Below are 16,391 nucleotides of genomic sequence, written 5' to 3' on the forward strand. Positions count from 1 at the left end.
AAAACCAGATGCGACCTTGGGCCTTGGGGCGGGGAAACAGTCGTGGATTCAGCTGTCCTGTATCTCAACTAATTGGGACGTGACCGGTGTATAGGGAAAACCACGCGTGATCGCTAAGCCAAGCCCGAATCGACAGATTCCAAATGGAGTCTGTTGGCTTTTCTAACTATGGTGCAACGTGACCTATTTACAAGAAACGTAAACTATCCTAATTGACTAAAATAAAATGACGCGGAGCTGTGCATACATATAGGTGCGGCTACATCATGCTAACAAATATAGCGTTAGCTACTTTATTAAAGAAATTCTGTCTCTCAGTAGTATATTGAAGTCACTAAATGCATTTTCTCTTACCTTAATCACATTTTTATAAATGTTGTTTTTCTTATCGATTTGATTCTGATATGTCTCCAATCTGGATTTCAAATTTTTCATTTTAATATGGTGTTGGTTCTTCAAAGTCATGATTGCCTGTTCCTAATAAAATTAGAGTGAGAGTATACATCTTGTATTAAACATCACGTCATAGAATTAAAATAAGAAAATGCATTGTGAAAGAAAAGTGTAAAATTCCATTTTTGAAGAGATAATTGTGCCTATGCATATACCTTGAGATCGGAACCAGTTTCCGTGATTCACTGTATCTAAAGTGTTAAAATTCAATAAAACAATTTAAACAAAAAAACATCATGTCTTAGAATTAAAATAAGAAAATGCATTGTGAAAAAAAGTGTAAAATTCAATTTTTGAAGAGATAATCCCATTGCATTTGATTTGAACATACATTAAAAAAAAAAACGGTCTGCCATGGGGAAAAGCATCATGATCTTATGATTACCACCATGAAGAAGTACATGGAAATATTCCACAAAATTCCTAATTTCATGCATGCTGTTTTTCTGTAATGCTGAGGCTTAACTGACTGTGGGCCTGATTCACGAAGGCAAACTTACAATTTTGTGTAAGTGTGCTATTTATTTAGTAATCACAAACAACAAGTTTAATTTTACAAATAGTAATTTTCCAACTGCAGAGGCTACGCAATTGTTGAGGAGACTCCTTACATAATAAAAATAGGCCTGTCGTGTCTGATTTGAGATTCAGCATGCTGCAATGCCCATTGTGGCTATTTTCTCATATCCTCTTTGATACTTTGTACAGTGCCCTCTAAAGTATGGATCATGTCAGCGCAACTTATAGACATGTGCTTTAGTAAACAAAGGTGTGTTCACATTCAAAAGACAGTTATGCACAGCTGATTAGTGTGTAAATATAAAAAGGAAATGTTTGCCCACATTGGAACCAAATGATAACATGGCTTTAGAAGCCATGATTGGTACATTTTACCTTTTCAAGTAACAATTTGCCCTGAAACCTATTCTTCTAACTTCAGTAATGAAAAACATACAAACTACATTTTCAATGTTTGTATATAAATAATGACAAAAGGATCAATGTTCCCTGTTATAGTTTTGTTATCTACACTGCCACAACGGCTTTCACGAAACCTGCCTAAACTTTTGACCAGTTTGAACTGTTGTATTATTGGCTTACTGTTGGACCTGGCCCTTTCTGCAGAGTCACCCCAGCTTTTTGCCTTTCTTTTCAGAACCATTTTAATGACTTTTAAGACTCTATGCACTTATTCCTGCTAACAAGTGGTAAAGGGCTTGTGTTCTCCCTTCTAAATATGGTAAAATTGGTATAGACCTGATTGATTGAGTTTAATCTACTAATAAGTCCCTATTTTATGCTACTACATGTACCCAGGCCCTACACATTAAATGCTACTAGTGGGCTGCAGCACTCATTGTGCCACCCACTAAAGTAGCCCTCTAAAACATTCATTTCGACCTGGCACAATAAACCTTTTGCCAGGCCCAAATCTTCAATTTTAATACTGAAAAGCCACCTCGACGATAGGCTCTAAAGGCACAGAGGGCAGGGTGCACAGTACTTAAAAAGTATAGCATGTGTACTTAAGTTTTACATGCCCTGGCCGTGAGAAATCCAAAAGTTGTTTTTCATTGTGGCTAGGATTGCTCTCCCATAGAAAACACTGGGCTAGCTTATTACACGCAATAAGTGATAACTTCAGTTTGAGAGAAAATAGAGAAGTACTTCTTCCACTCATTTAAAATGCAATTTGAAATCTTCTCCAATAGGAAAGTCAGATTTTAACTGACAATTCTGAAAATGCCACCATTGCAAAGTTGCCATATTTCTGCCTACACCAAATGTTCCTCCCTGCCAGACTCCAGGGTTACATGACTGTTAATGCCTCTCCAGTGGTGTGATATGTAATACTTCCAGACAGGGGAACTAGGGCCTTTGATGTGGAGTTGGGTGTTCCTCTCCTGAGCAGAATGGTCTGGGGATGTACTTAGCCCTTCCTGAACTAAAGAGGGTAGTCTGAGGGCTGTGTACACCCCCGTCCTGACTTTTGAAGCTGCCTACCTTGCCACCTGCAAATGCAGCTCACACGTGGGCCTGCCTGGCCTTTGTCCCCCTAGACAGATAGGAGCCAAACCCAGAGATACACCAGAGATGATACATTAGACATGACTAAAAAAACAAAAACGGGTGATCCCCACACACAGGCTGGTGCTTGGTATACAAGTGCCACCCTCAGAACGTCTCATCAGATCACTCCTGGACCCGTGGAGACTCAGAAGAGGGACTGGCCTGCTGTTTGATCTTTTAGAGAGACTGGGCTTGCTTGCCTTGAACTGAGGGTCCCAGAAGTGACTCCAAGGATAAGTTGGCAGATATCCTGGTTGAGCCCCAGGGACTCAACAAGTTTCCTGAGGCCTTCCTTGCAACTGCCCAGCTGACTAGCACCAACCGGTCCCTGCCTGGACCCTACTACTGGCCTTTGCTGGAGGGAGGCCTGGTCCCCAGGAGGTGCCTCCCCCCCAGGTTCTGGCCCCTGGGCTGTTATAATGTACACTTTCATCAGACGACAAGTGAAAACCTGGAGGTTATGTGCTCTTTGCATTGACAAGAACTGTCCCCGGTCACTTTGTCAACATGGGCCGGCTTCCCTGAGGCCAGTGCAAGACCTGCATCAACTGCCAACGCAACCTTTCCGAATACAGACTCCTTGTCTCTCCCACATGGTGCTCTTCATGTCAGCAACGACCACCTGACCAGCTCTTCAAGTCAACAGCAATCTACTTGTGGTCCCCCACCATCGCAAAGCTGATTGAGGCTCCTCGTGTGGAACTGAACTAAGTTAGAAGGTAAAACCTTCCCCCGGCATGAACCTGATCCCTGTATTTTATCTGCGCTTCATCGCAGTCTGATCTTTTTACTTTTTCCCATTCTAGTGTGGCCAGATAAGTGCGAGTGGTCCATTGTGCTTCTTGGTGCTATTTTCACTTAAAACTCAAAATATTCATAACTCCAGTTTTACGTAATGGATTTTTGTCATATTGGTGTCAGTTTATTAAAATTTCCGCTAGTTGTCAGAATTGGTTTGGGATTTTTCTTGTGTTATGTTTTCACTTTATTACTGTTTGAGTGCTGCATAAATAATTTACCGGAGGGTTAAGTACAGGTTTATTTAGTGACCTTTGCTGTTCACCTTGACAAGGATTGGGTTTATTATTTGAGTGGGCCTCTCACCCCTCTCAAATAATAACCCAGTGCCTTACACTTATATTTAGCTAAGTCTCTTGAGGCTCAAAGATAATTTTAAGTAGGTGTTTTTACACCTCATGATCTCTGAGGTTGGATAAGTCAACCTTCAGACTTCAATGCTTTCTGAAAAAAATGGCCTTACTGTAAAGTTAGTTTTCTCCTATGCCACACAAGATTGTGACAACCTTTTCCTTTTCATAGGAGCGGGCCTTGCAGATTCAAATGAGTCATTCTCCTTATGGGATGAAAGAATATGTATCCAAAAGGACTGCAGCTGTTCTAGGATCCTCTGGTGGTAGCAATGTGCTGGCATTTAGCCAGGTTGGTGAAAGTTTGCAAGGAAACTCTAAGCAACTCTTAGCTCTTTCATTTTGTGATGTGTTGTAAAAGGCACTGTTGGGTTGGTTTTCCAGCAAGGCACCTGTTGTGGAACAAGGACTGGGGCTACACAGTTGTCAAATGTAGCCTGGGAATGTGAAGAAAATCTAAATTGAGTCACCCAGTAATTGTTGGCAATCACAGATCAGGTCACCCTTTAAAAAAGCTGCAACTTCACCTTGTGGAGAGAGCTTGTTAGGACAGTGGTGAAGAGATGACTGGTTGCTTCCTAGAAGAATTTTCATCTGCTATGGTGAAGCCCTAATAAGAATCTTGTCAGATTTACCCTGCATCTATGGACCTGAAAGCTGCTCCAAAAACTAATTAAGCTTTCCTTGTGCTGACACACATAGACAAAGAGGGTCAAGGTCTAGATAAGGGGTGCATGCTATAGTTGGAATTTCTCTACTGGGGCTGATTCTGATGCGGTTTGGAAGGCCTCCTAACAGCATTTTCTCCGTCCGAATCGGATCGGGAATGTGTCTTTTCAACCGAATCAGAAAGATTTGTGACCAACCGAGTATGATGCGAGTTAGGCATTAGGAATATCTGAATCCAAACCTGAAGGCATTCGGAATGACTGAGCCATACGGAGTAGAATCGTACATCTCTACGGGCCGCGTTTCCAAATGACCGATTATGATGATGGTTTCGCACAGCCTTTCCGAATAGTGCCATCTGACTCGAATCGGTAGCAGTAATCAGACTTTGAGGACCCATAGCATGCCCCGCTGCACATGGAGCCTTCCCAATCTGGCCTGTGGGGGTACCCTTGGGCCCCCCCCCTTACCAGCCATGCACAGTGTTGCAGGCATCAGGGGGTGCCCACCACAGAGTGCCCAATTTTCCCCAGCCACCCCTTCTTCAATGGGAGCCTATGCATGCGATCGGAACACAGGCTCCTATTGAAGTCAATGGGAGTCCAACCAAATTGGATCTGGAAGCATCCGGATGCATCGTAATCGGTCGATCAGACTCTCCGGATCCAAGTCGGTCAGAAACCATTCCCAAACTGATTCTGTCAGGAAGATTTCCAAACAGCATCAAAATTGGGCCCTGAGTTGGAAAAGTATGGAAGGTCCTGAAGTCAGGGAAAACCGCATTCACCTTGAAGTACAACCATGGACCATTGAAAACTGGACATAGTCAACAACCCAAAGAAAATCATCTCTCCTTTTCTGAGGCATAGAGAAAACCCTGCATATTGAGAACATTGATGATAGGACAGAAATGAATACAATTCTGCCTACACAGACCATTTTATTGAGATATGCAGTCACCACAATGTTTAATTTCTTTAATTTTATCTACTTTCAATTAAAAGAATAATCAATATTCATTTTTGTAATAACTGTTGATTTTAGAGTTACTTCATTTGGGTGTCATTTTGGTTTTTGAATGTTGTGCTTTTAACTAAATCACTTTTGGAATTTTAACTGGACTATTTCTTAACTGCAGTATTGGTGTTGGTATTGCAATTTATATGCCAAATTCAATTTTCTCCAAGGAAAGCTTTGCTGCTGGTAGCACAAAATTAAGGGTAAGCTAGGAATTAATCAAAAACTCCTAATTAGTGAATTGGAACTATGTTATTGTGCGTTTGTGGGGGCTCGTCCACAACTTACTTCAAGACTTTGCCTCTCTCACTCTGTCATAGTTAATCCAATTTCTACAAGCCTTTTTTTTTATATATATGACTACATAAAACTCTTGTCAAAAGTTTAAAGAACTACAAAATTGAAGTATTAATTTCATATACAAGTCAGATATCGAGCTATAAAAATGTAACTGAAGTGATATTTGAGCTTCACAAATATAACCTATTTTCCATCAGTATATTAACAACTGCGTTTTCTCTTCGTGTTTAATATAACTTCTGCACACACGTATTCCAATATCTGCCCTGGATGTCTGTTGTGCATGCAATAAACTTGGCAACAATTCTACAGCTTCAATGGAGGTTAGCCTTCTTTGCCCAAAAGAATCTTTACATGTTATAGGTAAAATCATGTTGTGCCCAAATTATAAATAATTGCTAAATGCTCCTTTTTGTCTAGTAACAACGAAAACCCACAAAATATAGACTGTTCGGACAGTTTTCTATTATGGACTTTGAGTCTAAGACCACTCATGTGATTATTTACTTTAGCTAGACTATATTGGCTTTTCTTTGGCTGCCATATCTACCAAATGGCTTTCAGGGTAACAAAAGTGTATTTAGAGAATAGAGTAGTTAACCACTACCATTAGCCTTTTTAAATATTGCTTTCAAGAGAATGTACATAAAATAAAAATTCTCACAGACCACTACCTGGATTTCTTCTGAAGTAAGCTGCAAATCTTTCAGATTTTTCATGTGATTCATTTTCATTTGTTGCATATCTTTCTCAATCTATGAAAGAGAAAGAGGGGGAAGGAAAGGAAAGGAAAAGGGAGAGAAGGCAAGAGAAGAATAGTGACAATTTAATGTTTCTTAAGCAACACAAGCGAGAGCACCATCCCACGTAGACATCTTTTTGCACAGATTCGAATTTGAATGCATCTGGCCAAGATAAATAGATCAGAGGGTGTAAAAACAGTGTCGTAGATTTAAAAAAAAAAGAAAATTGCCAAAACTGTAAGCGTGTTGCACACAAATACCAGAAAGCCTGATTAAAATGAAGATTATATCAAAATCACTCACAAAATTGATAAAAACATCATTGATTTCTTGGTTGTGAGCATCATTAAAGGAACAGACAAATTGCACACCAAACTTTTTAACAGTAGGAATATTATGCTGCATTATCAGTAATTCCACCATTGGTGATTGAAAGATGATTTAGTTAATAGAACGGGTTGTTTGTTGGACTTTGTGCTCTATCCTGTAGTGAAGATTTTCTGTCCATTTGATCAATTCTCATGCATGCTATATCTAAATGCTTCTTTGGTTACCCCCTTTTTTTTAAACTAGTTTTTTACTCTAGCCTGAATCTACCCATGAATTTTGGTGCATTCCCTGATTTACCATTAGTGATAGCCCTAGGAAAGTGTCAACATGCTATGCCTCCCCAGATGAGGCGTTTCTATATGTGGTGCTTTCTGGATGTAGAATAGTAAATAATCCCCCTGGTCTATTTGGGAGAAAGCTGCTCTTTCCCCAAATATTCCATGACTGGAGTTAGAATAATACATTTAACCTTGCAGTGTCCACCAATCCCACTGCTGCGCTGAGGGCATAGTTCATGGCAAGAAAAATGAACGATCATTACATTAATTCCCAACAGTTTATTGTTGCTTTTTAAACTAGTTTGTTTTGGCATCTCCAGATGATTTTAGTCCCTCTCCCTGAATTAGTAATCATGTAGGGGAAAAGAGTTTAGGTGGTAAGATAGTATGACGCTCTACTTTACTGTGCTCTGCTTTGCTGAAAATGTATTCTTTAGCTCACACCACAATGAATCCACAGTTTTAATTGTATTCTATTAGAAGAATTCCTCTATAAAACCTCAAAGCTGGAATGATCTAGTCATTTAATGAGACATTGCTGATGATACTAGGGATTTTGTTCGATTTCTTTCTGATTTTGCTGCTCATTGGAGCCTAGAATATGTTTGATTTTGCCCATAATTTTGTATTGACTCATTGCTCAATACATTCTTGGCAATGGCTTTATACATCTGCACTTTGCAATTTCTGCATTGTACCCTTTGAAATTTTGTAATAAAAAAATCTTACAATTCACTTATTTGGTCTAAAATTAATTGATTGTATGATTGATATGCTGTGTTATGCCTTAGGTTGAGACTTGTTGAAATTGAGGTCTAACACAGTCCCCGAATAATCCACCCATAGGCGTGTTGTTGAGTTGTCTTTTTGGGGTCTAGAATTTCAGGGATTCCCCATGCCCACAGTATATCTGAACCACCCCTGTGGAGGAGCAACATGCATAAGGAATTACAGGTGTAATTACCGCAGAATTAAATGGAGATTAAGCATTGCATTCTAGTGAGATATTGTGGAATTGTAAATGTAAATCACAGTAAGTGAGAAGTGAAATGTTTCCTAGTGCATCTGTCTCCATGTTTCTAAAAAAGCCTAGATAGGCATTCTATGTGCCTGATGACCAACAAAATCCCAATGAGGGATGGAGTATCTCATTTACTTGTTTTACACTGTTGGAATGGGTATTTTGTAGTTGCTGGTATACTCGTCATTTCTCGAACACTTTGAAATTAATTTCTCACAAAAGTTTGGGTTTGCTCACTGTAAGAAGATGGTTGCTCTAATTGTGTGCACAGATAGCAGGATACACATTCTAGTTCTTGCTTAATGAAAGTCGGGCACACATATTTTCCTTCAAGATATGTTTGATGATCATCATGATTCCAGCTCAGCACATTTATGCACCTCTCGCTCTTATCTATATTGATTAGTGTTGTTGCCAATGAATGACTACACATTTAAATTATCCAATGGACAAAATAGTGTTTTTTCAACACCAGGTTTGTATTCTGTTTTGGTGACAATTCCACTGTCATTGTCTTTCTTACAAAAATTTAAATCCATGAGAAAGAAATATAAAAAATATCTCTCATAAAATCGACCATGTAGTTTGGGTCTCTCCTATTGTATACTTCCAAATAGGTACTCAATTAGGCTTTTGAGACATTTAAAGTTGTATGACATTGTGGCAGGCATGTTCCCCAAAATAGTCCCTCCCTGCAATTTGGGAGACCTTTAGGGTGAAAAAAGACAAAGGCCCATCTACTCTGACATGGTTGCATGGCAGAACTGAAAATACATATGTAAGTCCTATTGATACGACCACCAAGTAAAGTTACATTTCCAGAACTCATATGACAAATGGCTTTACAGGGTGTGGGGGACATTACAACATATTTCTGTAAAGACCAACATAGTTTCAATGGCAACCGTAGGGAAGAAGAAATGGTATCCGGCGAACCACCGTAAAGTGTCTGCCCCACCTGAAACCATTTACTTCAGCTTTAGGTCCAACATATGGGTGCTTCCAGTGGCAGAATCCAGGGGTGGCTGTTCAAGAACATTGCATAATGCTGTGCTCTAAATGGAGCAACAGTCTGAAGAGGAGAGCAAAAGAGACATCTGCCTTTCTATCATATGTCCTGCCACTGCTCCCTTTTAAATAAGGCCCTGAGTAAGCCTCTTTTCTTAGTAGTTTTTGTTTCTAAAATAGTTGTCACTTATATGTATAAAGAATGTCTATGCAGAAATAATATTAATAATAACAATAATAATAATAACAATAATAATAATAATCATAATAATAATAATCTAGATATACTATGTACATGTACTGCAACTTGTTTTTGCATCATTGGTGATGTATAATACATATATGGGGTTAATTCTTCTAGAATTATTACAAACTCAATCAGGTGAAGGAAGGTGATCAATAATACATTTAAGAATTATTTAGCTTTTTCTAAAATGGTGGTCGTCTTAAAGAAAGACTGTTGCAATTCAAAAATCCCATTCTTACCTTGGTGATATATAGTTTGGCTAACTTGTATGGAATGTAGGCCTCGTCTTCCTTAATCGCACAGTTCTTTAGGGGAATAGGGTCTGGAACACCATTGAAGGAAACACTGAAAATATTCTGGAGATCTACTATAAAATGAAATGATGACATTAGAAGGTTCTCCATACATGTATAGATGCAACTATTCACATTTACGCATTTTATAGTAAAATATAACATTTTAAAGACAAAAAAGCAGAACAGAGTACTTTAATCACTCAGCACTTGGTGTTGTGGCACAATAATAGCAGCACCTATAACTCTTTATTGCTCAATGAAAAGTTACAAATCACTTATGTTTACTTCCCTCTAACATGCCCCCAGAGTACTTGTAGCTCTTTTCTTGGGTACTGAGGACATGGAAAGTGAGCTACAGGGGAAAATTCCAGGCTTGTCTACCTACCGCGTCCTTTCGTCAATAAGGACGTACCAAAGGTGGTAAAAGGCAGTAAAACTAATAAATGAACGGAAATGTTCAATTCCCCTGTATAATCCATACACTCATTTTTTTCATTGTGGTGGCATCATAGTTCGCTTGCAACAAGAAAATGGCATTACAAGTTATCTGTAGTTATTCACTATAGGTATGTTACAATACGCACTGCAGGCCCTACTTGCAAACAACTCTTTTCTGCTTTCTTTGAAAATTAAAGTGATATGAGCGGCAAAAACCATTTTCTCATAGAAAGCAACAGCTCACAGAAAAGTTGAAAGAAAAAACATACTGACAGTGTCAACAAGAAACCGGGCAGAAGTTGCAGTATTTTAGCATCTTACTAACAAGTGACTGGTATGCAAACATATAAAGGAAATGGCTACCTTATAACAAAAAGGCATGACAATAACTGGAGCTGTAACTTTAGCTACCATTTTTAACTGTACACAGCAGAGGTTGGCTGTCCATGGCAGGTTGGGCGCAGGACGTGACACTGTGGGGATTGGGTGCTATGGTGGGGTGGGCGAAGGGCCTGGCATGCATGGTGAACTTTTGACCTGACTAACAACTAAAAACATTCTCTGAGATAACCAAGGAAACTGCTGTACAGTTAAAAGGCACCTTTACCTAGTAGGTAATGACATTAAGGTTTGTCACGTGAAACCCAATGTCTTCGTTTAGAAAAGCAGCTTTCAAAATTGCCTATTTCTAATTGAACATTTCTGTTTGACCCAAAATATTCATATGGGAGTGGCATTACGTAATGGATCTGAGTTCAGCTCATAGAGAGAAAGAGGAGACGTCTATGTCTGAATGTGCTTACTATGGTTTGCATTAAAACACTTCAAAGACATTATGCAGAGAAAAGAACTGAGTCAGATGTGAGGGAAGGGTAAAACTTGGTAATAAAATCCCAAAGATGAGCCAGAAGAAAACCAAATGCATTCTGGGATTCATTACTACAGGCATTAAAAAACATCAATTTCTGTTCAAGCAGTCAGTGTAGTTCCTATTTCCCTTATAGGCTTTGCGCATTGGAATAATATACACTATAGTTGTGGCATAGGGCTGAGGTCAGTATGCCTTGCCTCTATCGAGTACATTAAACTTAATTACTTTGTGTGCCAGCTAACTCAGAGGCCTCTAGAAACTCTTTTAATAAATTCATGAATAAACAAGAAGGGAGTAGTTTCTGGCAACCGCATAAGCATGACAACTTTGTTTCCCTTAGAATTGGTACATGTCTCAGAATCGTGGAAACAACAGATAACAGTTTCACTCAGTCAATCGTGCATGCTTAGTTTCTTCAGAGTTACACAGAAATAGATAGACGGGCGTTTCAATAAAAAGGAATTTTTGAACAGTCTTGTTTCTCGTGTAAGAGATATGAGCTGTGAAAATCGCAAGACAGTATGCAGGATATAATACGTACAGCGTAAGCAGTAAGAAGAAATAATACTGCAACAGCATTGTCTTCTAGCTATGACATACATTCATATACACATACATAAATAACATAGGCTAAAAAGTGGATACTCGTTTGATGCTTCTAAATAGTTCTACCCCAGTGTACCTAACCTAAGTGTAGTATAAGGTAAAAAGTTGGTGCTGTATTCTATACTATGGTATGCTATAGTTTTGCATATGCCAAGAGTCCCTCTAGGTTCTTGTCAGCTCCATACCTTAGAATGAGAGAGGTGGGGATATCTTTCTGGGTCTCAAACTCTAACACCCCGCGAAGGGAGTCAGAACACTGGAAGCTGGATTCTCTGCAAGCAGGGATGACAACGTCTGCTCAGTGCGTCAGGCGGGGACTCGAAGTCTTCCGAACTTGCCGTGGCGAGCCGTATCGAGCTGTGTAGCCGAGCCGTGGTTTGCCATGGTAAGGGAAGGTATATTTATACCTGGAAGGTGCTTAGGAATGTTAGCATTGACGTAAAGTCAGGCAGAGGAAGATGTCATGAATGAACCCCTAAGGAATAGTAGTTCATGCATATTAGATGAGTCCCAATGGCTTATGGGTCTGGTTTCTAAGAACTCGTTGTGACGTGGGGATGGACGGATGTAGGTGACCATGCCTGTATTTGGAAAGCATGGCTAATGCCTAAATAAGGACTGGCATTCTATGCCTAAATAAGGACAATGTGAGTTGTGCCTATATAAAGACATGATTTAGGAAAACCTATGTACGGACATCTAAATCAAAACACAACACCAACTCCACTTTCGAATGATTGATAGTACTAAATGCTAAACATTAAAATGCTAAACTTATAAAATTGAGTACCACATGTTGCTAAAAACATTTGTAAAAGCATACTAAAATAAGTCTTTGTTAAAAACTTTTGCTAGATATGAAATGCAAAGGTACTGTACATATTCAAAGCAATGTTCTATTCTAAGCATATGTTTACTGTAAATGCTAAATGAATGAACATAAATATATACAGTGATAAAATGGTTCACGAATACAGAAGAAAAGGTCAAAGCCATTTTATGTCATGGTACATAAATAAAATTGTGGTGAATAAAGGTGACAATGTGTCCCTGGAAGTGTTCAAAGAATTCTGTTCTCTATGAATAGCAATACTGTAAGCAGATTACTTTGCCATAAAAAGAAAAATTCTAATTTTGAAAAAAAAATGAATCATAGGAAAAAGTTCCAAGGCTTTGCCTTTGTTTTGAAAAATGAAGGCCAAATTCGTAGCTTTCCCAGTACACTGTGAGCCGAATCAAAAGTCATTGTAAGGGACTGGTGAAAACATGAAATCCTCTAATCTTGTAGACAAAAGATCGTCTACCGATGTCGGTGACAGTTAGAATACCTCGTTTAGAAGATTTACTGCACATAGATGTGAAGCATCGCCAGTAGCAATCTTCGATTCCGATGTTACCTGTGTGCCTGTTGATCCATCTCGTACCTCAGCAGTAACATGTTGCGTCTGTGAGATCTCAACGAATGCCGTCATCAGGATTGGTAGCACCTGGGGATAACACAGAGCGTGGGCCGTTATCGGGTCCAGCAGAGTATGGATATCCGTTGGCATGACTGATGGGAGTGTTAGACAGATGTCTAGCAGGCATTCTTCACCGCAAAGCAGGCAGCGTAGAACAGGTAAGATGCAATCTTGCCATATTGGTCTGAATGACAGAAACCATGTGGTATTTAATTCTCATAGACGAGGTAAGCCCAAAAATTGTACTATGCGCTCACAACACTTCCTTTCCAGGAGAGCTTTCTCCAAGGTGCTGGGAGTGACGCTGGTGGATTGGCTTGCCATAGGGTAGTAGTAGGAATAAAAACAGGATTCCTGCAACGAGTGCTAGAATTAGTGGCAGACCACCAAACATCAAATGCACGAAGTTTGGAATGATTCCGAGGATTGCTTGAAAAGGTGTTAACAGTCCCGAACATATGTTCTTAAATACATGCACAATATCGCTCGTATCAGACATGTTTAAGATACGTCCCAACATTTCTGTGAAATGTGTAGGGCAGTTTGTACATAATAGAGCCTGTATCTCAGCTGAAGTCCTTGCAATTTGTAGATCATAGGTTTATTTGGCTGAGGTCAAAGGCACGGTCTCTTGTAAAAGAATGGCTTTCATTCTGCTTAAAGTATCAATTCGTATAGAAGAAATGTTCAGTGAAGGCCATAAAGGCGACTCCCTGACTGTGTCTATTTGGGGGAACAAAACTTGCATACAGCAAGTGACCCTGGAGCCAACCATTACTAGATATGGGATACCTGGCAACATGCCACAACAGCTCTCATCATTCAACATGAGGTAACTCCCATTTGAAAGTTGGCCAAACGTTGGATTAATCACAGTGGCTGGTGAACCTTGCCGGTGGCAGGATAAAAGTGCAGTGGAACCGCTACAGGCCCCATGTAAACTAATATTCCGACATAGGAGTAAACCGCTCAGTGCATTTTCACAGTGTGTATTGCTAAGAAACACTTCACGCCCCCCACTCCAACATCTGTGTGTGTAAGGTAAATCCCAGGATGTCTTGATGTATTCTTTACCCCACCTTTCATATTTGCCTGCTTGCATTTGTTTGAGGCAATACTGAAAATGGTTGGCCTCTGGAGGTGATAGACTTACTATTCCCTCTCCAGTTTAAGCAACAGTAGGGAAATTGTTGGACTACAGAGTAGTGGCATTTACTATTGCCACTCCATTCTAAGCAACATTAAAGGAAGTGTTGAACTCCGGCAACAGTAAATGTAGAATTCTGGAGGGTTTACATTTAATAGTCCCACTCCACTTTAAGCAACAGAGTGGTAAATTGTTGGACTCTAGAGGGATTATATTTACCATTCCCACTCCAGTCTAAGCAACATTATCAACGTGTTAGACTCTGGAGGGGTTAGAATAACTATTTCCACTTTACTTTTAGTAGCGGTAAAGAAAGTGTCGGACTACGGAATGGTTAGATTTACTATTTTCACTCTACTGTAAGCAACAGTACATGAAGTGGGTATTATTTCCACTTCAGTATCACTACTGGAGGGAAAGTGTTGGGCTCCGGAGGGTTTAAATTTACTATTCCCACTACAGTCGAAGAAGCAGTAAGTTAAATATTGTAGTTTGGATGGACTGCAAATAGCACTGCACCTCTTAATGATGTCATGCAAAACAAGTAAATACCTAACATCAGTAAAAAATTAAATCATATTAGAAAAATAAATTACATATTTTGTGGTATAAAAAACTTGACAACTTAACATAAAAGAAAGTAAACAATAAAAAAAATCTACTTAAATACCTACAAAAAATAAACAGTAACCAAATTAAATTAGCTTTAAAAAATTTACCTTATCACATAATATATTAAAAATAATTTTTGTGAATATTAATTCCAAAAACTTCAATAAATTAATAAATAATTGTTAAAAAAGGCATCCTTTTGATGCTGGTTGCTTGGACCGGCAGCCACTATTGCGGGGGTCAGGACACCGCCGACAAGCATGTGGGCAGTCTGACTGCTGTCTCACAATGCGACCGCCGAGCAGGCCGTCGGGAACTCATTGGGGGAATGCTGCATCCTTGGTAAAGGGCCAAGGCACATGCTGAGCCATCCAGCACCTCCTGCATGTCCAAGCACCATGTGGCAAGCACCTTGTTGTGTATGGCACACGGTACATGGAGGTAAGTTGGGGCACTACATGTGCCCCCAGGCACACTTCTCCATGGCCTAGACGGGTGGGGGCACTACTTGGTGCCCCCCATATCCCTTTCTAACAACCTTTTCATGGTGGGATTACCGCTGTGAAAAAGCTGTCGGAAAGGGATATTGTAATCTCGACGGCAGTGCCTGACCCTGCAATTCCGCCATTCAGGTACACTGCTCCAAACGCCGTCCCATTGGGATCTATGATCCTGGTGGAGCCAGCAATCTTGCGTCCGACACTTTTGTGTACGACCGCCAGTATCAGAACACGGCGGTCGGACAAAAAGGACTGTCGTCAGTCGAAACGCCACCGATGGCCTGTCGGCTGTCCGACCACCACCATTGTACTCAGGCCCAAGGTACTTAATATGCCCAGCAATAAAAAAAAATAATAAAAAATCTCAAGTTATCAATTAAATATTTTTTACATTAAAGTAGAAAATAGTAGAACTTTAATGACTTCTCACCCTATTCCCCTACAAAATCAACAACCTACTCCTAAAATATGAGTTACTTACAAAAATATTAACATTTAAATATACTGTAAAATGGCAAAATGACATTTAAAATAAAACAAAAACCAAAGGAAATGATGGACGGAGTGTTGAACATTGCAAGCACTCACCCCCAGTCAACTGATCTGGGTTTAATCCATCACCGTTCTTTAGCCCACTCTGCCACCCCAGTTCAGACATGGCCATATGCAAATCAGTCTGACCCTGTGCCTCATGGGAACAGTCCAGCCCGAACTGCCAAGCCATGTCTTCCCTGGACCGGAAACAAGCTTCCTAGGACCGGTTTCTGGCATTTCAGCCGTCTTCAGCCAGGCTTGCTTGAATCCAGTGGCAAAGTGAGCAAGGGACTCACGTCTGAGCATACCCTGCCAACTTATGGCGAACAAAGCAAAAACCAAAGGAAATGATGGACGGAGTGTTGAACATTGAAAGCACTCACCCCCAGTCAACTGATCTGGGTTTAATCCATCACCGTTCTTTAGCCCACTCTGCCACCCCAGTTCAGACATGGCCATATGCAAATCAGTCTGACCCTGTGCCTCATGGGAACAGTCCAGCCAGAACTGCCAAGCCATGTCTTCCCTGGACCGGAAACAAGCTTCCTAGGACCGGTTTCTGGCATTTCAGCCGTCTTCAGCCAGGCTTGCTTGAATCCAGTGGCAAAGTGAGCAAGGGACTCACGTCTGAGCATACCCTGCC

The 16,391-nt window shown here is 40.1% G+C and overlaps 1 protein-coding gene across 1 annotated transcript in view; it reads right to left on the reverse strand.

Annotated features, from left to right (window-relative positions):
• Nucleotides 1-16,391, reverse strand: part of LOC146866029 (uncharacterized) — a 538,845-nt gene that overhangs the window by 252,462 nt on the left and 269,992 nt on the right. The window contains exons 5-7 of the mRNA XM_085640219.1: nucleotides 9,524-9,651; nucleotides 6,332-6,412; nucleotides 355-477 (exon numbers count right to left, since the gene is read on the reverse strand). Coding sequence (XP_085496345.1) covers nucleotides 355-477; nucleotides 6,332-6,412; nucleotides 9,524-9,651 — 332 coding nt within the window. The remainder of the gene's footprint in view (nucleotides 1-354; nucleotides 478-6,331; nucleotides 6,413-9,523; nucleotides 9,652-16,391) is intronic.

Source organism: Triturus cristatus, chromosome 2_1 (assembly GCF_964204655.1).
Source record: "Triturus cristatus chromosome 2_1, aTriCri1.1, whole genome shotgun sequence".
NCBI classification, from domain to species: domain Eukaryota; kingdom Metazoa; phylum Chordata; class Amphibia; order Caudata; family Salamandridae; genus Triturus; species Triturus cristatus.